The following is a 25,385-nucleotide window of genomic DNA, read 5'->3' on the forward strand; positions in this document are numbered from 1 at the left end:
ATCTGGGTGTTCCTGCTCCATGGGGGGATTGCACTGGATGAGCTTTCCAGGGCCCTTCCAACCCCTGACATTCTGGGGTTCTGTGAAATGTTTGCTGTTTTGCCAACTTCTGTAATTTGTGGTTATCATCAAATAGAATATTTTTTTTGTTCTTACAGCCTATATACTGAGTTGAACCTTTATAGAATACATTCATTTGTTTTGCTAAGCAACTTATGAAATACATAACACAGCGTCCAAAGCTGAATTCTTAAACTAGACTGTTGGACACGTTTTCTGTGCTGTTGAGCTCACAGTCGTCTTCTCTTCCAGGGCAATCACTTTGATCAGTATGAAGAAGGGCACCTGGAAATAGAACAAGCATCTCTCGACAAGCCCATCGAATCGGTAAGACACACATTTACCAGCAGCATCGCCCCACCAAAAATTCGGCCGCGATCGGATGGTACTTGATGTGAATGCAGCCAAATTCCATAGCGGTGGGCAGCTTTTTGTCAGGTTTAATTTTTTGGTGGTAAATTGCATGCTGAGATTAAGCGGGCCTGGGATTAAACCTTTAAGTAGTTCTAAAGCTAGAAGTGGCTTCCAATTTTAGTTCAATGTGATAGTTCAGAAATTATTTAAAGCAATACATTCCTTCGTAAAGTTTTTAGACTTTTGGTTGAAGAGTCAGCTTAATTCATACGCAAAGCTGATGGGATAGCGTAGTAGAACGTATTTTGGTCCTTTTTAGTTTATATTTTTTGAAAGCTACTGGTGTGTTAAGTGTTAGGGTGACATCTGGCAGTACAGAAACACAGATGTGTTCCAGTATTAATATAACAGCCCTTCCCCGTGAATCTGAAACTGCGCTCTGAGTCTCTATAATATGGCTTTATTTGGGATTAGGTGTGGAGAGTACAGCCATAAGAGGGGGGAAAATGTCATTTCAGTTAGTTTTTAAGCTTTTTGGAGCTTTTAAACTCTTTTGCTAGTCTTAGGTGTAGTAGCTCATTCAGCCTAAACTGGACCTAAGTTGGGCACTTAGCTTAAGCTAAGTTTCATCTTGCAGTTTCAGCGCAAGCAAACTTGTAGCAAATAACCGAGGGTCGCTTAGCGGCGTTTTGATTAAGCCTAGATTAAGTATTTATTTTTTCCCTATGAATAATGTAAGCGTTAAAGCTTCTTCCAGTTAGTCTGCGCTGAGAAGAACCTTAGCGAATAAATAATCAATGGCTGTCTTTTCATTGGTGTGTAGGTTGGTGTTGTGTGTGTTTGTGTGCGTGTTAGATGTTTACCAAAGAATTTACACAACTTGGGGTGTTCGACGTTTTTCTTCCGCAGCAGTTGGCCCATATTAGCTAAGCAGCCATGATCTGGTTTGTATTGCACGGTCTGCCTTTTTTTTTTAATTTCTTCTCTAGGGTTTCCTTTCCCCCTTCTTATTTCTGTTCTTCTGGTCCAGTGAACACTGCATATAGTACCTACTGTCTTAATGTGCTGGCATGATGCTAGATTTAGGCATGGCAGTAATGGATGACGCATGAGATAATGCTGCAGAGATGGCAATTCGGATTCGACGCTCTCCCAAATACTCCAATCTTAGGTTGCGATATGGGGATTTTAATTAAAATGCCACGCTTGTTTCCTTAGGTAAATACAATGAGAAATACCTGTCAGTGGCCTACACATTCCAAAATAATTCAAATAGTACTTATAGAATAGACTGATGGCTACAAGTGTTTTCCCAAGCGGAGGAATTGAAGTGGCCACAGGTTACATCTCTCTGACTTTTGATGGCAAAACACCAATGAATCCCTTGGCCCCAACACCATAGACACAGATCTAACGCTTTGCAGTTTGATGGATGTTGAACTGTGGCAGAAAAAGTTACATTCAATCACAGCTTTAATATTTTATTCAGACATATCACCACCCAAATAGCGGGACATTATTAATCTGGACAACTTTTGGGTAGGTTTTAATATGAGCGGTCCAGCCTAATGGTTAATGGTTTTCTTGTCTCTGCGAGGTTTCTCCCTAGGAGAGAGCTGTTCAAACCGCTTTTTCTGCTGCCTTATATTTGACGTTCTTTGCTCCCCGACAATTGGATAATGTCCTCAAACCGAAATGGAGAGGGAAGGAGTAAAGACACCAATATAATTTGCAAACACCACACATCTAAATACTGGCAATATTAACATTTATTCCCAAATTGCTTTATAATCCTCAACCAGCTCCCTGGTAGCAATTCAAGTGACCTTTACAAAGGAATCTGCTCTGAGTAATGAGTAAGAGCGTCAGCTTTGTGTTCTGGAAATGGTTGGGATGACAAATGTCTTTGTGCAAGGAAGGGTGTTCACAACAACAGCACATCAAAGCGCTTTCCAGTTGGGAGCGGATTAAGTGTAGTCTCTTCAATGTGCTGTTTGCAGCTTCTCACATCTTAATAACAGGAAAACGCTTTAAAGACTAAACGTCACTCGCATTTGGAAATCCCGGGGGTTCCGCTCGCATTTGGCAATGTCTGGAGTGAGATCCATCTCTGCAGCATTATCTGTTGAGAGGTGCTGACTGTACTGCTACAGCATGCAACTCAAAGGTGCCTGGAAAAATAGGGTTTGGGAGTCTACAGATCATTACAATGTTGAAACGTGTCCTCAATTAGCGTCCTAGGGTGGTTTTTTTTCGGTTGTTCCTGTGGAAATCCTGCTTTGTACAGCTTGTTTAGGCCAAAGATGTCTGGACTGAAACATGCGACTATAACCAAAGTACATTGATGGAAAACAGAGCTGACATGAGCCAGGGGATGTACTCAGCCTAAACGACAAGCCAGCTATTTTCCATTACTAAATTGAAGAGAATATTTCATATCAATAGACTCTTCATAGCTGCAAAGAGTGATTTTTATTATTATTTTTTTAATTTTATTCTTTCTCCCCCCACAAACAACTCTTTTTTGTTCTGGTTTGGAAGATGCTGCGCTTACACTGGCTCTTCACATCAGTGGAACCACTGCGCTTAACCCTTTTTAAAACCCATTTTCCAACGCTTTGCGCACCCCAATTCAGGGCACTTAAATGGGAAGTCGCAAAGCATTGCAGCTTTAACAGATTCCCTTATTTCCACTCGTTGACTGAACCCTGTTGCTGTGAATTGCTGGTTTTCTTTATCCCCGCAGTGCAGGTGCAGGAGGAGACAGCGAAACCCCCTTAGAGCCCAGGGCAGGTTGGAAGGCCAGGCTGCGCATCACCCTCTTATTCCAGAGCTTGGTAGTTTGTCCTCGTCACAACTAACAAATGTCCTTTTTCCGCCCCCCACCTCTAATTCTGCTCCGTTACACGAGGAGGCCCTTGAGCTACGCGAGGGTTCAGCTGTTGGGCGATCACGGGCTCCTCGAGCTGAGGTTGGGTTTTGTCGCACTGTATATCTGTACAGATCTGTGGACTCCGCTAGTTCCAAAGTGTCATTTGACGAGGCTGCTGATTTGACATTTAGCAGTAGCCATATGTGGACAGCGCTATAAATAATGTGCTTCTTGAAGCTGAATGGTGTAGCATTACTATTTGGCTTTTCTCTCTAGTCTTCATTGTGTCATCTGTAGTGAGCTCTAGGTTTTGTTTTGGGAATCTTTCCAACCTCTTGTTTGCATGGGTTCACCCCGTAGCATCCAGTCCTTGCTTATAGATTCCTCCATACACAGTCAGCACAGCTTACAACCCACTCAAGAGACGTATGGTTCCTGCCGGTGCCGAGAGAACGATGATGTGGCCACGATTCCATCCCCAAAAACCCTGCACTAGGCAAAACTAGTGGTTTGGTTTACCTGTAACGCAGCTCAAGCCCCCAACTGGAGATTAAACCCCATGTACAGCATCACCAAAAGCTTTTGGTTCTTGCACGATATCCTGATAAGGAATCACTGATGGAAAGCGATCGAGGGCATCACGTCAGGGAGCTGAGGAGGTAAATTGGAGCTGTTGGAGAAGGTTGCTTGGGACGAGATGATTGTCCAGAGGAGCTCAGCCAACTTTGGTGAAGTCCAGACCTTTACTTTTTACAAAGTTCCCCGTTCTAATATAGAAACAATCCCTACTGAACAGCTCCAAGTGGCGAGAGCAACACCAGGAGGTGTTAATTATCCCATCAGGAGATGCTGAGCATCCCCAGCCTGGTGTCCTCTCCATGACCGGATGCCTGGACAGGTAGTCCTGCTCTTGTGGGTAGTTTGGAGAGTAAATCAGAGTTGACCTGCTCACCCAAACACCTTTTGGGAGCCTGATTTTGGCTGCCTTGTTCATTTTTATTGCGGCTGCAACACAAGGAGCTCCAGAACGATAACGTGAGAAAGTGAGGAGGCTCAAGGCAGCTGAGAAACAGGGAGGATTTGGGTGTTTTTCTAGATGGCTGCAGCTCTTCCTGTAGGAAAATTACAGCGTGAGGGTTGTTTATTCGAAAGGAATGACAGTTTTAACACTCCCGGGAAGTTTGGTTTAAAAAAAGCCATATTTTCTATGTGAAATAGCCCACGTTTGTGCAGAACCTTCACGTAAAGATGCAGCTTGGCAAACAGCCACCAACTGTTGCAGCGTTTGCTGCCCCGCGTCAAATTTTGCTCCTAATATCCCCAAGCTGGCAGATTTTGCAGAATCGTTCTCAAATGGGAGCCTAGCAAAGCCTGACCTTCCATAATCTAACTTTTAGGGCAGCATTTCAAGAACCATCCGCACCAGTGATTCGAAATGGAAGAAAAAGGTAGAGAAACGAGCAGACTAATGCCCAGGTCCCAACTCTGCTGTTGAATATCAAACCCTTAGGGTTGTTCTTATTCAGTGAAACAGAAGACGCTCCATTTCAATTTGATAATATGAAAAATCAGGAAGTAGTTTGACTCCTTTAGCCAACAAATTGAAGCGATTCGGGGTGGGGAAAACACCCCCATCCTGGAAACTCAGCCATAATTCCAATTGATACCAACTCGCGACCATCCTCTTGAGTGGTTTTGTAGAAGTGGTGCTAATGTGTATAACCCTTCTAAATTTTTCTTTCCCCCCCCCTCCTTTAACATTTGTTTCCCCCTTCACTGTGTCAGTCACAACACGCCGCTCTTGAATCTCCCAGCTGGTCTTGACTTGTTGAATTTATTTTATGCTTTCACTCTTCTTTAATAAATACATTACTTGCAAGCAGTGAATTGAAAACAAAGCAAAAGCGAAAAAGAAATTAAAAAAAAAACAAACAACAAATATAAAACCTACCATTAGTGATTGGACAGTTTCTTACTTTGTGTTACATTTAACTGTTCTTTTGACAGCCCAGTTTTTAAAGCCAGGTTCGTATGGAAATGCTTTCACTCCACTTGCACTGCTTTTGGAAATAGCGTTACCGCTTCATCCGTCTGTTTATTTTAGTGCATTCATAACACGGCGCAGTCAGCACAATGTCTCATCTCCGCTCAGCCAAAATTCCAAGCGCTCCTTGCCCTTTATTTGATTTCTTTTTGGGGGAATGATTTTCATTTGGAACACACACATTTTTGCCAGCGCCGGCGTTTCAACCCGGCCCTGATGACCCTTTGCGGTGCTCACGGTAAAACAATTAGCACCGTATCCACAAACCCTTTTGCCCGCGGGGCCGTGCGCAAACGGTCTGCGGCACATACAGGTAAGTCCTACAGTTCCAATAGTGTTTGTGGTCAGAATCCGTATTTCTTCATTCCCCCCCCCCTTTTTTTTTTGCATATGCTTATATAAGCTTTTAGAACCAGACATATTTTTAATTTTTTTTTTTCCATATAGCTCTAATTATACCCAAGGGAGAGCCAATAGTTGGGAAAGACACCTTGGAAAATGTCTTTCTTTACTGGTATATGAGAAAAACCCCTAAATTTATACTTGATAGAATCTTTTTGGGGAAAAAAAAAATCTATATATTACAGAATCCCAGAGTGTCAGGGGTTGGAAGGGCCCTGGAAAGCTCATCCAGTGCAATCCCCCATGGAGCAGGAACACCCAGATGAGGTTACACAGGAAGGTGTCCAGGCGGGTTGGAATGTCTGCACAGAAGGAGACTCCACAACCCCCCTGGGCAGCCTGGGCCAGGCTCTGCCACCCTCACCACGAACAAGTTGCTTCTCATCTTTAAGTGGAACCTCCTGTGTTCTAGTTTGCACCCATTGCCCCTTGTCCTGTCCCTGGTTGTCACCAGCAGAGCCTGGCTCCATCCTCCTGACACTGCCCCTTTCCATATTGATCCCCAGGAATGAGTCCCCCCTCAGTGTCCTCTTGTCCAACTCCAGAGCCCCAGCTCCCTCAGCCTTTCCTCACACGGGAGATGCTCCACTCCCTTCAGCATCTTGGTGGCTGCGCTGGACTCTCTGCAGCAGTTCCCTGTCCTGCTGGAACTGAGGGGCCACAGCTGGACACAAGATTCCAGGTGTGGTCTCCCCAGGGCAGAGCAGAGGGGCAGGAGAACCTCTCTGACCTACTGACCACCCCCTTCTAACCCAGCCCAGGTCCCATTGGCTTCCTGGCCACAAGGGCCCAGTGCTGGCTCATGGTCACCCTGCTGTCCCCAGGACCCCCAGCTCCCTTTCCCCTACGCTGCTCTCCAACAGGTCATTCCCCATCTTATCCATGCAACCAGTATCTTTGGGAATATCATGTCTTTCAAGCTGATTCTGTGAACTGTGTGTAGTCATTTTCTTCAATGTGGAGTGAAAAGAAAAAAATTCTGGCCTGATTTCTGTTGATAATTAAGTTATTTAATTAAAAAAACCCTGCAGCACATATATATATATATATATTTTTTTTTAAAGATTCCATGTACAACTTGATGTGACGGATTCACAGCCTGTTACAATTCAGGATATTCCTGTGACATCTGGAGCTGTGGTTCCCCTTGTCACAATGAGCAATTAACAACTAAAATTGATTTTGGATGATTAGAAGGCAAACAAGAGTCCTAACCAAGCATCGTTCTTTGAGGAGCTGACAGTAAATGGATCAATAAGGGCTAAACCGGCGGCTTTATACGGTTCAAGGACGCAATTAACGCTTTTGTTCTTTATTTGGGGCAAGAAATCTTGCCCAGAAACACAACCAACTCCACACAGAGCCCTGTTTGGAAAAGCTGACGCTTCATTGCTGCGTCACTACTTTCCCACTTATTCCAAACCATCTTTTTTTAGGAAGATGAGACATTATGCTCATTGTTTCCCCTACATGCACTAATGGTTCCTCGCTGTTAACTTATTGCTAGGCCTGTTTCATCCTAACATCTTAGTATTTTTGTTAGTTTCCATGTGAAATGCATCACCCAGTCTGTGCTTGAGCTCATTTTATTTAATCGACTTTATTTTATAGTTTTATTTGGTTCTACTAACCTCACTGTTTTTTCAGTTTAATATTGGCTGCATGCTAGTTTATATATATATATATACATATATAAAACAAAAAACCCAATCAAGTCTAGCTTGGATTTTGCTCTGATTGTGTTTTGGTTTCTAGTGGTGGGGCAGTTTGCACTTACAACTTACTCAGCATTACCAAAGCCTGACACACAAACAAAACCGACTAAACACATGGTCTCGATTTTCTTTACAAACCCCCAAATTTAAGCGGTGCTGTCTAGGTGATGGATATGATTGTCTTAAATAGCTTGATTTCCTGCTTTTTACTGTCAATTTTTATTGGTACACTTTATTTTCTCCCACATTGCTTTGTTGGTTATTATTTTGGTTTCGGTTGTCGTTGTTATTTCAAATGTGATGCACAAAAGTTGCCCAGCACACCATCAGAAAGTGACCGTCCCCGATCCCCCATCCCTCGGATCAAATTCTAGCCAGCAATTTTTGAACATTTGTCTTTCCCTTTTCTTGGGCATTTATTGCCTTTTCAGTAGCATTTTTTTTGCATGCGTATCTATATGTAGAAAAAAACCAACAACAACAACAAAATTCTCTTGCTCATCACATGTTTAAACGTCAGCGGGAAGGGAAGAATATATTATTGGAATATTTTTGGTTTGTTTTCTCTGTTCTGTCTGTCAGGATAATATTGGACACCGCTTACTGCAGAAACATGGCTGGAAGCTGGGCCAGGGATTGGGAAAATCACTGCAGGGTAAGTCCAGCTCGTGTCTCAAACCTTCAACACCAGCTCCGGTCTTTCACACAATTATTTCTGCTTGTTTTTTTGTTTTTCCCAGATTAGATTTTATTTTTCTTTCCGTTCTTAATATATCCAAACAAACACAGTGTTGAGTTTGGTATTTAGCGATTTGCCAGCGGAAGCTGCCGCCTCCCGTCCCGCTCCAGGTCAGACGTGACGTTGTGTGTGTGTCGTGGATGTGGACAAACCACCGCGTTTGGCCTTTGGGGAGGGAGGCGAATTAACCGCCCACTTACTAACAGGTAGTTGAATTAACCGCCTACTTACTAACAGGTAGTTGTGCGGCTGCTAAAACTATAATGCTGTTCTGCTGACTGGACGCTTTGGTATGACAAGAATTAAGAATACAAGCTAGTTATGCGTGTGCATGTTTCACGGGGTGGCAGAAGCCATCGGAAGGCAAGGAAAAGGTCCCGGCCGAGCTTCTTGCAGGTGGGAGAGCCTCATTTCTAGTTTCTCCAGAGATTTTTCATGGGTTTGCTTTATTTCTCTTGCCCAGAAATCTATTTCTGGGGGATTTAGTGAGCCTTGATTCAGCACAGCGCGGGTTGAACCGATGCACCTCTTCCTCACGCCGTCTCGAGCCGAAATTCTCCCTGTGATCTAAATCCAATCAGTTCAGCTGGGTGGCTTTAGCCGTCCCCTGGCCCGTAGTCCCAGTTCTGCAGAGGTTCCCAGCTTGGGGAAAGCACAGAACTGTGTTGTGTTGAGAAAACACTGGAGGTGCTGTGTCTTATCCCGAACTACCTGTGCATTCAGCGTCTGCCTGTGCTACTGGGTGTGAGTTGCTCAGTATTTACTACAGGTATGAGACACCGCGACCGGGCAGCTTCTGTAGAAACCTCTTGAGGTGTTCGGAGTTCAAACACGCCCCAGTTCTTTGGAATTACTTACTGGTCTTCCCATACCCTTAGTATGAAGAGTACGAGTTCATAGTTGGATTTGCATGGCCCCACAGCGAGCCCGTTAGGCAGATAAGTATTTCTGTGCCGAGAACGCCTGTTGAGAGGTAATGAGTTCTCCGAACTCTGGGAATGTGGGTTAATCTCTTGGCCTGAGGCGCTTGGACTTCTCAGACAAGACTGTGTTGGTGGTTAATGCTTCTTGCTTCCTCTAGCACGGTTTAATTGGAAATCCTTCGGTTAATGCATGGCACTCCTGCAGTCCTCGTGTCGCCAAAGCTCAGGTCGTGGTTGTATTGTCACCTCTTGGGCTTCTGCTTTGGCATGGCCTTCACTGGATGTGTCATCTGCTCTGTTTTCTGTTTGGGATGCCGTGTGGTGTTCTGTGTGTCACCAATGTAGAAACATGGAGAATTGAAAGAAGATAAAATGCTCTCCCGGCCGGATCCCAAAGCGCTGTGATGGGGTAAACAGCAGATGACCAAACGAGTTTGGGACAAGGAGGTGTTGTCACCGTGTCCTGAGGCCCAGAGAGCCCAGGGTTCATCAGACATTGGGACATTTGTCCACATTTAGATTTCCCCCTGGTGCGTTTGGAAGCGTTGAATCTGTACCGTATCTCTTACGTATTATGTCTGGAAGCTGCAGTGCAGTCGTGGGGACAGACTGGGAGGGTTTTCCTGTGCCTCCTGTGTTTTCAGAGGAAGACAGCCAGACAGACAGCCTCTCATAGACAGACAGACAGCGTGTCCGGCTGTGGTGCCGAGGCAGAGGATGAAGAGGATGAAGATGATGCTGGTGCTTCAGCTCTGCTTGATATAAAGACATCAAGGCTGCTCCCTCTTAGTTCCGAGCAGCTTGAGCCTGTGCCGTTGGTGATGATCACGTTGGGAATGTTTAATTCATTATCCAGTGACCTTTTTACATGAGGGAGCAGTTAAGCAATCTGGACATCCATAAATCCATGGGTCTGGATGGGATGCACCCGCGGGTGCTGAGAGAGCTGGCTGAGGTCATTGCTGGACCGCTCTCCATCATCTTTGCCAAGTCTTGGGAAATGGGAGAGGTGCCTGAGGACTGGAGGAAAGCAAATGTCACTCCAGTCTTCAAAATGGCAAGAAGGAGGAGCCAGGTAACTATAGACCAGTCAGCCTCACCTCCATCCCTGGGAAACTGATGGAACGACTTGTCCTTGGTGCCATCTCAAGGCATATCAGGGATAAGAGGGTCATTAGGGGCAGTCAACATGGCTTCACCAAGGGGAAGTCGTGCTTGACCAACCTCATTGACTTTGATGAGCATATAACAAGGTGGATGGATGATGGCAGAGCGGTGGACGTGATCTGCCTTGACTTGAGTGAGGCATTGACACAGTCTGCACAGCATCCTCACAGCTGAACTGAGGGAGTGTGGTCTGGATGAGCGGGGAGTGAGGTGACTGTGAACTGGCTGAAGGGAAGAAGCCAGAGAGTCGTGGTCAATGGGGCAGAGTCCAGTTGAGGCCTGGATCCAGTGCAGTGCCTCAGGGGCAGTGCTGGGGCCAGTATTATTCATTGTATTCATCAATGATTTGGATGAGGGAACAGAGTGACTGTCAGCAAGTTTGCTGGTGACACCAAGCTGGGAGGAGTGGGTGACACTGGAAGCTGTGCTGCCATCAGAGACCTGGACAGGCTGGAGAGTTGGGCAGGGAAACACTTAATGAAATAGAACAAAGGCAAGTGTAGAGTCTTGAATCTGGGCAGGAACAACCCCACATTCCAGTGTAAGTTGGGGAATGAGCTGTTGGAGAGCAGCGTAGGGGAAAGGGAGCTGGGGGTCCTGGGGACAGCAGGGTGAGCATGAGCCAGCACTGGGCCCTTGTGGCCAGGAAGCCAATGGGACCTGGGGTGGGTTAGAAGGGGGTGGTCAGTAGGTCAGAGAGGTTCTCCTGCCCCTCTGCTCTGCCCTGGGGAGACCACACCTGGAATCTTGTGTCCAGTTGTGGCCCCTCAGTTCCAGCAGGACAGGGAACTGCTGCAGAGAGTCCAGCGCAGCCACCAAGATGCTGCAGGGAGTGGAGCATCTCCCGGGTGAGGAAAGGCTGAGGGAGCTGGGGCTCTGGAGCTGGACAAGAGGACACTGAGGGGGGACTCATTCCTGGGGATCAATATGGAAAGGGGCAGTGTCAGGAGATGGAGCCAGTTTCCCTGGACTGTGCGTGGTGTGTAATTAATTAGATACTTTAAACACGTCTATTTAATTCGTATTCACAGAACTGGGATTATCCTGCTCTTTTGTGGTGAATCAGAATCTATAACAGCATTTTGCTGTGGCGACAGATCACGTTTTTATCACGACGTAGCTACTCTGAAGTATTTATGCTGTTGAATCAAATAGTTTAGATAATACAGAGTTTTTGTGGAATGGAGCCTTGAAACTCTATGTAACTTTGCTCCTGGGTTGTCTGCAGGAGGCTAAAGCAGCTCTTCCATCACTTGATTTTTGTTGCGATGGAAATATGACTTGGTGTGAAGGGAAATGAGGTGTCAAGGTGGATGGCGATGTTTTGTGGGACCTTGTTTTGTACGAGCACTTGGATTATCTTGGTTTTTCAGCAAACAGAAGCAGCAGGTGGCCATGGGTAGAAAAGGGAGATCCCTTGTGGGGCAGTTACATGTTGATCAAGGTATCAATTGTGACACGGAACAACAGTTTCAAGTGTGCGCAGCGGCACTTTGGCTTGATTTTTATGCTTTCACGAGCATATAAATTAACAAGATAGCCAAGTTGGGTATATTGAATTTATTACAAAATGCTAAAATTCAGTTCCTCCTTCTATCTGTACTTTTGTTGCGTGGTTTTCAATTGAAGAAAAGCAGATGTAGATTTCTGCTCTGACTCGCAAATTCGGTGATGATAAATCTAATCATCACTCCCCCCATTCACTTGTACTACGATGTGGTTCTTATTTGGCATGTTCTTCGCTAAACCTGTGCAGACAAGCTCGTGTTTTCCCTCTCGGTCTAAAGGACGAGTGAAAGAATGGAAACGTCTGCAAGAAACGCTGGAAGATGAGCAGAGAGGAGAGTGTGGGTGAAGAAACGCTGCTGTTGATATGGTAGGAAATACCCATCTTCTAGCAGCCTCTGCAAGAATTCTCATTTCGGAGATCAGAGCCTCTATTCCATGTGGTGCAAACTATATTTTCTGGATGGTGGTTTCGTTAGGTACACGGGGAGTAATCACACGAAGCTTTGACCACTCGAGCGACCGAGATGGGGCACAAATGCGATCGCTCGGCAGCTGCGGCTTGGAGAAAACAGCTCAGGGTTTGAATTCCAGGGGTCTTGAATCCCGGCTCTTGTCACCCGTTCGCCAAATGGCTCACAGCTCCCATATTAATCTGTTTTTCCATTTGTTCAATGCTCTAATCTCAGAAGGACAGACAGGGGATGTTTGTGAGGCCTCGAGAACGCGGAACAACGGACGACCGAGAAAAACACGATGAGGAATGTTGTGTTGCTTTCTGCGTTTTGAAGCTTTGTAATAAATACAAGAAAATATGGAAGAGAAAGGGAAAATGCCTAACAGGGCCTTTATTCATTAAGTATGGAATGCTTTGGCAGTCTTGCCCAAGAAATAGATGTGAACACAATCTTATCTTGTATCTTAACGTGTCCTCATGGGAACCTGAATTCTGGCATAGCCTAATGTTTCTGTGCTCGTGTTTGCATCATCATTGCAATAGTATTTTCATGTGAAATTAGCATTGAAAATTGGACAGACTGGAGGGTTGGGCAGGGAAAAAATTAATGAAATAGAACAAGGGGAAGTGTAGAGTCTTGAATCTGGGCAGGAACAACCCCAGGTTCCAGTGTAAGTTGGGGAATGAGCTATTAGAGAGCAGCGTAGGGAAAGGGAGCTGGGGGTCCTGGGGACAGCAGGGTGACCATGAGCCAGCACTGGGCCCTTGTGGCCAGGAAGCCAATGGGACCTGGGGTGGGTTAGAAGGGGGTGGTCAGTAGGTCAGAGAGGTTCTCCTGCCCCTCTGCTCTGCCCTGGGGAGACCACACCTGGAATCTTGTGGATTTTCAACGTGATAGACCCAGGAAGGTTTGGAGAGCTTGCAAAACCCTCAGCTTTGAAAACGAAACTCATCCACGACCACAATAACCGCGATCGCTCCTGTGTTGCCGGGTGCTTTGCCGGGGTCGGTACCCGACCCCAGGTCCCTGTGGCCCTTTCCCAGCCCGCGATGGGGTTTGGACCGCGGGTCACTAATCTGGCTCTTCTCCACCAGTACAAACCAGTGATGTGATGGTGAAATCCCCCAGCGCTGCCTTTGCGTGCCTCATCTCCACCGCGCTCCCTTTCCAGGAGCAATTAAAACCAGCAAGTTCCTCCCTTATTGTGCTTTTGTTTTTTGTTGTAGCATAAAGATATTGAATAAGTACAAATCCTCAGTGCCCAGCGAGATTATGTCCCTTCATTTGTATCCTCCCAAGACAAGTTCATGAAGTTCTTCTCTGATAGTGTGATATCAGCCAGTCCTTTAGGATTATATCCCAGTCCTTTAGGATTATATCTCCCAATTCCTGGCAGGAATTTTTATTAAGATGTCAACATAGTGAGCAGGATTAGGGCTGTTCTGTTACCTCTCTGGTGCTTACATGCATAAGTGATAGGCTGAAATAGATGATATTAATGCAGAGTTTTGGGGGTACATCCTTTTTTCAACGGGCGTTAAACCGTCAGAACCGTCTTGTATCCAATGCAGTGCACGGTCCAGCTGGAGGGAGCAGTTCTGAATCTGTTGATGAAGACTCTTTTCTGTTTTGCCTGTTTATAAAACCCAAAAGCTCAAGTGTGCGGTAGCATTGACAGGGCTGGTGTTTCTCCATGGGCTCAGATGGCACCGTCTGGTGCAGCATCTCCCCATTGACCAGAGATGCAGCCCGAACCCACAGCTGGGAAAGGCTGGAAAGACCCCTTGGTGTCTGGTACTAAAGCCCTGAAGCGTTAGGATTAACTCTTTTCCATACATTTGTTAATTTATAACACCGCTGGCAAATTATTTGTTCGCATCCGGTACCTTTGTGCAATTAAAAAGGGGTGTTGGGGTGGATTTAGGGGTGAGCGCTTCTCTCACAAGCTGGAAATTTCAGATTTGAAGTCTCACTTCATTTCTGAATTATGGAAATAATTACAAACTGAATTTACTTTGAGAGATTGGATTTTGAAGGTGTGACTCCTGAGTAAGCTGTTGGTTCTCCCCATCCCGCTGCAGTTTGTGCTTTGTCCCCTCTGTGCGGTTTTGTTTTCCCCTTGTGTGGAAGCGTTTTATACAATAACCCTCTCTGGTTTGGGGTTTGTAGCCTGTGTAATATGACCAGGAAAGAGTTTGTGACCTGATTTAGAAAGAAAATAGATATTCTGGGGTGTAAGGGGATGGGTACAGACTCAGCTTTGTGTGTTGTGCATGGTTTACCATACGGGGGGTTTGTTGTTGGTGTGGCGGCGCTTGCAACCCCATGTAGTGGCATGAAGCGTGGGAATTGCTGCTCTTTTCCTAAAAGCTCCGCTTTCCCCTTCAAAATCTGGCTGTTTACCCAAAAAGGGGGTCAACAGGAACCCCAAACGTGGCAGTCTGGCCATTGAGAACCACGTTTACATGCTGGTAAAGATCCCATTGTCATGCACAGCAGCTCTGGAATAAATTCCCGTCAGGAAGCTCTTTAGAAGGAGCAGTTCAAGAGCCTTTGGCTGTTCTCCACCTTCCGCTCGGCCCCTTTGGGAGCCTGTTTCTGTCCCCCAGCCAGGGCAGCTTTCCGAGGACACCGAGCGAGGTCCCTTGGTGACACCCCTTGGTGACACCTCTTGGTGACACAAGGGACCCGGTGCCACATGGCCCGGCGGACATAGCCACCCATTGGTGCCCATGGCCGCGTTGCTCTTGGCATCGCGTCCCACTTGGATATCGCTTTCCTAACTCAATTCTGGTGACACCGCAAAGAAAAGCATCGCTTTTCGCATCGAATCATCTCCCCTTGCCTGAAACCAGAGCTCCTTTTCACCCCAAATCTTTGTCATTAATGGATCTCGATGTGTTTCCTTTCGAAGCTGCCTCTCCAATTGGGCCGTCAGCGGGAGCTCAACCCCGACACCCCAAAATTCCAAGTTGTGAGCGCAGCTCTGCAAATAAATAACCGCTCCAGACCTCCCTGATTCCACACGGCAAAGCACGGTGATGGGGTGGAGGGGTGAGGAAGAAGCCTCCTATTATTATTATTTTATTGCCTTTCTTTATTTTTAAACCCATCCTACCTGCCCGCTACAATTTTCCGCCCCTAATGGTTTCTGCCTAACAAATGGTGTTTCTTTTTTACAGCGTTATGATCCTGGACTTGTTGTGGTGATGGTAAACTTAGCAGTGGTAATTTTTTCTTTTCAGACTGAATTACTCCTTTTGTCATCAGTGCACCAATATGTTAGGCTTACTTTCTCTGTTGTAGCCATCATCCTTCTGCTTGGTCTTTCATTTTCCTTTCCTTTTTCCTTTCTTTATGCACACTTGTCTGATCCTTGTTCATTAAAGGGTATCGCTAAGAAGGGATGTTTCTGTTTGTGTTAGAACTGCCAAAAATCAGTTTCAACATCAATTTCTAATACTGTCCAACCTTGATTTGTATTATTTCCCCTCACACGATGGGCACTAGCACTTGCTACTGCAATTTCCAAAGAGATTTTGAGAATAAAACCCAATAAAACTCCCAAACTTTGACTGCCTTAGGAGGCAAAAGTACTGATGCATTGCTTGTCCGCAGGGGTTTACCAGGGCAATGAGGCATCGAAAGATCTCGATTGCTGGAGAAACCAAACAAAAACCAAATTAAAAAGGAAAAATGAATATAAATTGTGGGCACTTGCTGCCAGCCATTCCATTTGGGTTCACCGCTCACCAGTAAATCCCTGGCGGAGACGTTCTCAAAGTGAAGTCATTTTTTAGAACCTGTCTTTAATTTGGTCCTTTTGCTCAAAATTGCAGTCACTGCTTACTTTATTATACCATTGGGCGGAGGAGAAACGTTTCCCAACGTTGACAATTCCAAACGACGAGCTCGATTCCAAATGTCCTTTGGGATCAGCGCCGCGCGGGAATCTTTGGGCTCGGTGGATTTACACCTGTCAAATTTACGGGCGCGTAAACAAAACCATAAAGCTATTAATTAAACGGACTCATTTCTATAATAAAACCCACATGCCTCTGTGCTTTAACATATCCAAAGACACAAATCGGACCGGAATAGGTTCCTTTTGAGGACTACGGGCCGTCGCTTTTGCAGGAGTTCGTGTTGATATTAAATAAGAGCCAAGTTGGCGCCTACATGTTTCTTTTAAAGGCAGTTTTCAAGCTTTTAACCTTATGGCGATGGAATAAATACATTTGGCACGATGCAAACCTTTGAGCCCAAAGGTATAATAGATGTGTATGTGTGTATAACAAAACAGTTGTTTACACCAACCCGAGAGCAATAATAAGGGAAGTAAACACTCTGTTTTCTTACTTAAGGTGTGCACCGGACCAGGTAAGTACTATTTCAGTGGGCTTACATCACAATGACCAGCGCGAGTTGTGATGTAAAATACAAATAATAATAATAATTAAAAAAAAAAGCTGTGGTAGTAAAGTGCTTGTCTGCCCCATTTTGCTTTGTTTGGCTGGTTATGAGTGGATTAAAGATATGTTATTTCAAACCAAAACAATCTCCAGCATAGTTTTTGATTAGTTCAAAGTCAATTTTCTTCGCAACTAGTCCTTTTCACAGCTTACGGGGGACGCGGCGAGCGCCGCAGCGTCGTTGCAGGGGCTCGGCCACCCGGCCTGGACCAGCCGGTGGCTTTGGATGGAACGCATTTGGACTTTGTAACCCGGGGAGACCTTTCACAGGCAAACCCTCCGCAATTATTAACGCGGTAGAGCAGTAAAATATATTTAATAGATTTGTTGCATCAGAAGATGAGGAGGATGTGTAGCAGCAAAGCTTCATTCCTCAAGCCAACAGCCCTACGACTTGTCCCGGTTGAACATTAACAACAAAAATACTTTATGTGTTAATGTTCAGTAAATTCTCCATCCCAGGGGGTGCATTGAAGCGTTTTTGGAGCCGTAAGCTGTGAGAATGGCTGGTGTTTGGTTCACTGTAGCTTTCTGGTCTCTGCACTCCAAGGCAAGATCTCTAACCACCCAAACCCAATGTGTCGAAGCGAGCGGTGGTGCCGGGCCGGGTGCTCATGTCCCTCTGTGTGTTCCTCTTCCAGGCAGGACCGATCCCATCCCTATCGTCGTCAAGTACGATGTCATGGGCATGGGCCGCATGGAGATGGAGGTGAGTCTGCCCCGGCGCTTCCTGGGGAGCTGGGAGGGAAGAAATTGAGAAGAAATTTAAATTTGTGCATCAAAGGTAACAGAAAACTTACTCTTAAATCAACACAGTGAGAATTATAGAATCCCAGAATGTCAGGGGTTGGAAGGGCCCTGGAAAGCTCATCCAGTGCAATCCCCCCATGGAGCAGGAACACCCAGATGAGGTTACACAGGAAGGTGTCCAGGCGGGTTGGAATGTCTGCACAGAAGGAGACTCCACAACCCCCCTGGGCAGCCTGGGCCAGGCTCTGCCACCCTCACCACGAACAAGTTGCTTCTCATCTTTAAGTGGAACCTCCTGTGTTCCAGTTTGCACCCATTGCCCCTTGTCCTGTCCCTGGTTGTCACCAGAAGAGCCTGGCTCCATCCTCCTGACACTCCCCCTTTCCATATTGATCCCCAGGAATGAGTCCCCCCTCAGTGTCCTCTTGTCCAGCTCCAGAGCCCCAGCTCCCTCAGCCTTTCCTCACCCGGGAGATGCTCCACTCCCTGCAGCATCTTGGTGGCTGCGCTGGACTCTCTGCAGCAGTTCCCTGTCCTGCTGGAACTGAGGGGCCACAACTGGACACAAGATTCCAGGTGTGGTCTCCCCAGGGCAGAGCAGAGGGGCAGGAGAACCTCTCTGACCTACTGACCACCCCCTTCTAACCCAGCCCAGGTCCCATTGGCTTCCTGGCCACAAGGGCCCAGTGCTGGCTCATGGTCACCCTGCTGTCCCCAGGACCCCCAGGTCCCTTTCCCCTACACTGCTCTCCAACAGCTCGTTCCCCAGAAAACACTTCTCACAATAAATATTCACTTTCCCCCTGGGTACCTGAGCTCTGATGCTACCGAAATTCCTGCGCTTTGCAATTTCTCTGCTGCAAAGCTGAGGATGCTCCTCCCCAAGGCGATTAATGAGCAGTTTTGCTTCTGGGATGACAAAACTGGGAAATTAAAGTACAATATGCAACGATTCTATCTCAAAACCTCTTTTTAAAATTACACATTCCGGCAGTCTCAGTAGCGTGAAGTGTTTTGTGGGACAAACTGCATCTCTTCTCTTTTTGTAATTCGATTTGATTTGATTTTTAAAGCTTGACTACGCCGAAGATGCCACTGAGCGGAGGCGAGTACTGGAGGTGGAGAAAGAAGACACCGAGGAGCTGAGGCAGAAATACAAGGTACTGAAACAGAGACACTAACACCAATGTATTGCGGGCTGAACGGGAGAGGATTGTTCCACTAGGCTGTGGTGCTGGTCATAGGAATTTAATATTCTAGTTTTTCTGGTCATTATTGAGATTATTTGTATTTTAACACACTGATTACTCACTTCCTGCCATTACCCGTGGTGTTTGCGTGGCTGCTGAAGAGCCGGAGCAGAGCAGCAGGTTTGTCTCTGTGTGTTTTGCTCCTGTTGTGGAAAGAATGACGTGAGCAGGACATCGGACGTTTCCTTCCCTAAACCCAGAGCTGCCGCGTTTTTTAGCGTCACGTTCTCAGCGCAAAATGTGCGGGTGCGAATCTAGCATTGCAGAATTATCTTTCATACCTTTTAATTTCGAAGAACCATCAGCTTCTTCATCTGCTGTTTGTTTCACAGCAAGTTTAACAAAAGGCATTTTTTACTGTCGTTAATTTTGCAGGATTACGTCGATAAAGAAAAGGCAATTGCCAAAGCTTTGGAAGACCTGAGAGCAAACTTCTACTGTGAACTCTGCGACAAGCAGTATCAAAAGCATCAGGAGTTTGACAACCACATCAACTCTTACGATCACGCTCACAAGCAGGTAAATAAGTGTTGATAACACATTTATATTCATTGCGATTAATACTTTGAATTTCCCCAGTGTATCTATTTCCTCGTTTCCCCGGGAATAGGTGTGTTATGGCACTGATTAAGACTCTTATGCCCACCATACATTAAAAATAAACCCCCAAAACAACAAGGAAAGAAAACCCCACTCCACTGTTGGCATCGAGGAGCCCAGTTTGCAGTGACCCATGAGCTACTGGGAAACTGGGAGGAGCGCACGTGGTTGTGGGTGGCTCCCAGTTTGCAGCGGGTAGCGTGGCTTTGGGGACTGGCCATGTGCCATGTGTGCACCCTTTTAATTCTATGGCCCGTGTTCTGTCAAATGACCGAAAATAGAGTAGGAAACAACGGGCTGTCAAAAGTTAGAGAAGAAAAGCTCGTCCCAAATTCCCTAACTCTCAGGAGGAGGATTCAGAATCGCGTGGCTTTGGTCCCAAGGTACCTAGGGATCTACGTGACACTTCCTACTGCGCAGTAAATAGCAGCTCATGGTTTAACTTGATCGATCTGACCATCTGAAGCATCTAAATGAGATGTAAATGTCCAACAGACAGCAGCGGTGGCTCATCCAGAGGCGAAATTGCTCAAAGGAGGTTTTTTTGCTATTGCTAGTCATAAATTCTCACAAGACAGTCATTAAAATGCTGATAACTTGGGGAGGGGGTGCATAGACTACTAGATCTTGCCAAATAGCAGTGAAGCAACAGCTTAAAACCAATATGGCTTTACAGAGTATGTTTGTCTGGGTTTTTTTCCATGTATTAAGTATAACTCAAAATAAATTCACTAAGGGAACCTAAGCAGGAAATCTCAGGGCAGTTTCTGTGTGAGTGCCCTGAGAAACTGGGTTTTAATAGAATTAAGAAACTCATTCATTTACTTTGCCTTGGGAAAACGAGCGGGGACACCTGATAGCGGCGAACTTACTGTCAGGTTTTCCATCGACTTGGGTGAAACGCGAGTGCGATTCCATTTATCGAGAGGGTGGAAGGACCTGCTTGTGTCACGTTCTTACAGCACGGGGAGGCAGCGTGGTTATGTCAACTCCTTTTTAAAACCCTCGGGTGATTAATAAGGGGACTGACATGAGGTTGGCGAGGCCGCGAGGTTTTTCTGGCGTTGAGAGATGCTGGGGAAGAGAAAACAAACCTGTAGAAAGCAGCCACGTTGGTATTAAAAAGACATCAGCAAGAGTGCAAGAAAATAAGCATCTAGAAGATAAAGAAGATTATAATGTGTTGGGAACGTGCAGAGCGGTGTAACCTTCTCATCAGTAAAGAGAATTTGGGGGTTGCTTGGTGCTGCTGATTATTCTGAATGGAATTGATGTTCTTGGATAATTTGCATCCGTTGCAGTAACTTCAGGCGGGCTTTGGGGAAATGGATCCATCAAACTCTCGCTACGTCACCCAGCATTAATTCCTAGTTACACAGGGATTTAAACAAAGAAGCGATCGTGCTTTGCTTAGGGAAAAAGTTGCTTGTCCGGCTTTATGTCGTGTGGAAACGTGTGTCGCCCTGTTGGGTCAGTGCTCAGGGAGTGAGCTTGAAACTGCCTCGAAATAATGAAGGTAAATTTGCATAAGTAACACCATCTCACTTCTGTTGGTCATTACCGCTCAAGGTAGGCTCGGTTCTAACTGTCTATTCTCAATTATATGGCAGTTAGAGTAAAAAAAAGCCAACGCTGTGTGTTTCATAATGCATTGCACATTGATGCTACACATTTTGCCTATTTGGACAAGAAGAGAAGGGGTTTTTTTTGAGCCTAACACGAAGTTTTCTTACATTATGTTATCCTAGATAATTAGAGCCAACCATCTCGGTGTATATTATCTACAATGTGTCTTCTCAGCAGTAACTCTTGAGGCAACAGCGCTTTGGTTTTGCCTTTTCCAGAGCTCGTTGAACAGATTTCCATGCGCTCAATTTTGCTTTCAAGTATTTTTAGTGACACAAACCCACCACATTGAAGCGTTTGCTTATTTCTCTGCGGCTCAGCGAGCGTCAGGCTGTCCCTGTAAATAGATGTTCCATCCTCACATCCCCTTCTGCTCCCGAGTTAAAAAGACACTGTCTTGTATTCCAGGAAGGAACTCAGGATTATTGCGAAACAGGGACGATCGGTAAGTGCATTGATCCCTACCGGATACATTTTGGACCCACCAGCTTGTCAACACCAAACAATTAAAGGGGAGACTTTACTATTATTATTTCCTGACAACGCTGATTTCATATCACATTTGGATATGAATGAATTGACCTCAACACTAAGGTTGTATCCAAAAGGCAATATTTTAAAAGATTACCTTAACTGGGAAAATAATCTTCCATCTTTTATCACAAACCATTGGCCTGTTTGGGTAATTGTGTTTTAAACACCTTGGAGGTGCGTGATATCATTCTCTAGATTATTTTTAATTAGGTTGATACTTGAAATGAGAATTACAACTATTCTAAAGAACAGGAACCACATGGTCAGTCCCTCGCAGGGGAAACCAGGACACCAGATCCAACTTGAGTTCATACAGATGGCACTGGAAGAGGAAACATAAACCCAGTTCCCTTAAAGATCCTTCAGTGAGCAGCTGCAAATGGTTGTGACCATAGATGGCTTCAATTTTTGTCACCCTGGAAAGCTTCTGATATCTTTAATGGGTTTGAGCCTGGTGGCTTGGGAAGGACTGGTGGCTTGGGAAGGACTGGTGGCTTGGGAAGGACCGGTGGCCTAGGAAGGGCCGGTGGCTTAGGAAGAACCAATGGCTTAGGAAGGGCCAGTGGCCTGGGAAGGGCCGGTGGCTTAGGAAGAACCAATGGCTTAGGAAGGGCCAGTGGCCTAGGAAGGACCGGTGTCTTGGGAAGGGCTGGTGGCTTAGGAAGAACGAATGGCTTAGGAAGGGCCAGTGGCCTAGGAAGGACCAGTGTCTTGGGAAGGGCCGGTGGCTTAGGAAGAACCAATGGTTTAGGAAGGGCCAGTGGCCTAGGAAGGACTGGTGGCTTGGGGCCTGGGAAGGGCTGGTGGCCTAGGAAGGACCCTGGTGGCCTAGGAAGGGCCAGCGGCCTTGCAAGGACTGTTGGCCTAGGAAGGGCCGGTGGCTTAGGAAGGACTCAGCCTCTGGTGTTGCACCATGCTGACTGTCAGCAGAGTGATAATAATTAACAGACATGCAAAAGAAAGCAAAGATAGAGTATTACATCTGAGTGCGGCCTTAATTTGGTTTTGGGCTTTGACATCGAGATGAAACACTGGTGTTAGATTTGCATCGAGAAGAACATGGGTCACCATTTCTGGGCTTGCACCCGGTTCTGTTTTCGTAGCAAATGAACCTGATGTGTATCGCACAACCGTTAGAGCAGCTAAAATTGCAGTGCTTGGATTGACCTTCTGTGTAAGTAACGGAGCTTTTACGTTATTTTTTTTAGCTTAATCTACAAATTTCCTAAAAGAATCTCATATTCCTGCTCGCCTCCCTGATGAAGGGCTGGGCTGTTAGAAGTCACTGTTGTACACATAAAAACATTCGCCTTCCGAATTAATGGTGAAAAACAAACGCTTTCCTGTGTGAACTCTTGCCAGGTCAACTGTGAGAACACCAGCCAGCATTGAAATGCGGCCTTTTATGGAGCTTTCATTTGATTTATTTGGAAATGTGTGGCCTTTTGGAGGTGCAGATGATTAATCCTGCCTAAGATTCTCTTTATAAAAAGACAAAGGGAACGTATTTCCATAAAGAAGCTCTTTAGGAAAGAGGGTGGAACTAAGAACTGAAACTAGAGATTTGCGCTTCTCTTCATGCCCTAATTATGTATTTAACACCGAGGCAGAGGGATCTATTAACTCACAATAAAACAACCACCATAGACACTGGTTGATGAGTTCTTAAAATCCAAACCCTGACCTTTCAGGTTTGGGGAGAGTTGGGCTTGAGCTTTCCAAAAACTCGGATCTTCAAGCACAACTTGAATGCCAAAGCTTGGAGAATCTCCATGTGAAGCTTGAAATGCTTAACCCTCCAAAACCCCACAGTATTTCTCTTAAAACTCAATTTAAACTGTTGAGCTGCTCGTTTGCTGAGCCAAACGCAGTTGGGGAAGATCACTTATACCTGGAAAATGTTCAAGAAAATAACTCTTGAGTGTGCAAGGGCTGGACGTGGCAATTACACCCAGTGTTGGGTTCTCCATGGTGCTTTAACACAGGGTATATTTTCTATAAGATCCAGACAAGATGTCACAGGAGAAATGAAGATAAAGGAGCAGTTTCGTGCCGTTTCCCCTCTGCCCTCTTCACTTCATTCACAAGTGTGCAAAGAATGTCGATGACCAAAAATAAGCAGGGCTTGTGTTCTCATTTATATGAAATATTAAAGGTCTTTCGAGCTCATGGTGTCGTTTGCTCCCAGAAGCTTTTGTGGTAGAGAACTGAGCGTACGTGGGAAATCCAGGAAGCCAGAAATATGTAATGAAAACGACATTATTATCTTATTTAAATAGGGATCAACAGAGAGACTTGAGAACAATAGCAAGGGAGGAGCAGGTTCCAATGAGATCGTGCTCTCCCATCTCAGTGATCCAGTTTATCCCTCTTCTCGATATAAGGTTTGTCCTGAATGTCTTGCATCTTCAGGTCCGGTAAAGCAGTGGGGCAAAGTGCTTTTTATATCCCGAGAATAACACCGTCTCATCCTGCTCTGCGATTTTAGGCCTCTCGAATGGGCCTGGGTTCGGTAAATCGGTATCAGCTTCAGTTGAGAAAATGCATTCACGCCCCAGTTTGGTGCTGGGGGGTCTCGCTTTGGTACCATCTCCCAGCAAAACCTCATGTGCGATTGCCGAGTTTTTTGGCTTTTACAGCGGTTTCTGAACGCGGATGGTCCCCATGTTATTCAACCACCTTCACGTGGTTCCTGAGCTTTTAAATGACACGGGAGCGCAACTTATTTAAGGCGATTTGAAGAGAATTAGAAGGTAGTGGCGTAATGGCCAATTTGGCTCCTCCTGAGCTATGCAGTGATCAGGATTCCCTATAAAACCACTTCTTCAAAAGCTCCATTTGCGCACCCACTGAAATGTAAAGAATTCATAGTAATTTTCTTAGAAACCAGGCTCAAAACCTACAATACTATTCCTTGTTCCAACGCTGAGGTGGGCGGCAGCTCTTCATAAAACCCAATATTAAGCTGGAGGTAACAAATTCAGCTTCAATGTGCAGCAATTTGGATGCATGTCGCTCGAGTGCTGCTGGTTTGTGTCCCATTTTGCTGGTCGCTGGGTTTACCGCTGTCACCCTTATTATAATAAACCGGAGGGTCCTAAAAGTAATTTCAAGCTTGCGAGGGATTAGAATAATGAACTAAGGATTAGCTGGGAATTTCTTTAGTGTTAAGCCTAGTTTTAATATCCATCTAGTTCCAGTAGCTTGCTGGGAAGGCCGAGACCTGCGGTATGCTAAGAAGCATTTCATTGCTTTGATATATTCCTTTTATTACTGTTTTTTAATTAATTCACCTAATTTAGGTTAGGGGAGGTGGTTGTTAACTGGTTGTCCACTGTTTTTTACGTGGATAAATCACTGGATTCAATTATGGACTTTCTATCTGTAACTTACCCAGCAAGATGCTTCTTTCTGGCCCCGACTCAACCTCAAGATCTCTTAGTCCTTTTCCAACTCAGCTTTGTAAAATCAAACCCAATCCTCCCCAATTGGGGTGTAATAAACCCTCAGCACTTTGAAAACCTTCTGGAGTGGTTTATAATCCGAAAAGGCGCAGGGATTAATCAGTGTCGCGGTGCACCCGGATACTTCGTTTGCTCCATCGCTTCTAATTGTACCCATTGAGAGCGGGAGGTTTTGGGGAGCGGAGCTGCCCCAAGATCAGCATTGAAGGAAATGAGCATTTAATCCCATTTTCCTTAAAAATCTGTAACAAAGGCAGAATTGCATTGCGGCAGGAGCATCTTTATCCACTTTGAGCCCATTTGATTTCCCAGGGAGACGTTTCATGGGACAGAGGTGGGTTCTTCTCAATCGCACCGTTGCACTTTCCTCTTCTAATGAAAGGTCACAGTTCACTCCTGGTGTAAATAGCCGGGTCGTATTTTCATCAGTGATCTAGAGATTTGGCACC

General features: G+C 45.6%; 1 protein-coding gene across 1 annotated transcript in view; it reads left to right on the forward strand.

Annotated features, from left to right (window-relative positions):
* Nucleotides 1–25,385, forward strand: part of GPATCH8 (G-patch domain containing 8) — a 49,377-nt gene that overhangs the window by 16,282 nt on the left and 7,710 nt on the right. The window contains exons 2-6 of the mRNA XM_080359999.1: nucleotides 313–387; nucleotides 8,030–8,102; nucleotides 17,354–17,421; nucleotides 18,536–18,622; nucleotides 19,088–19,231. Of these exons, the coding sequence (XP_080216125.1) occupies nucleotides 313–387; nucleotides 8,030–8,102; nucleotides 17,354–17,421; nucleotides 18,536–18,622; nucleotides 19,088–19,231 (447 nt within the window). The remainder of the gene's footprint in view (nucleotides 1–312; nucleotides 388–8,029; nucleotides 8,103–17,353; nucleotides 17,422–18,535; nucleotides 18,623–19,087; nucleotides 19,232–25,385) is intronic.

Source organism: Nesoenas mayeri, assembly GCF_963082525.1.
Source record: "Nesoenas mayeri genome assembly, chromosome: 26".
NCBI classification, from domain to species: domain Eukaryota; kingdom Metazoa; phylum Chordata; class Aves; order Columbiformes; family Columbidae; genus Nesoenas; species Nesoenas mayeri.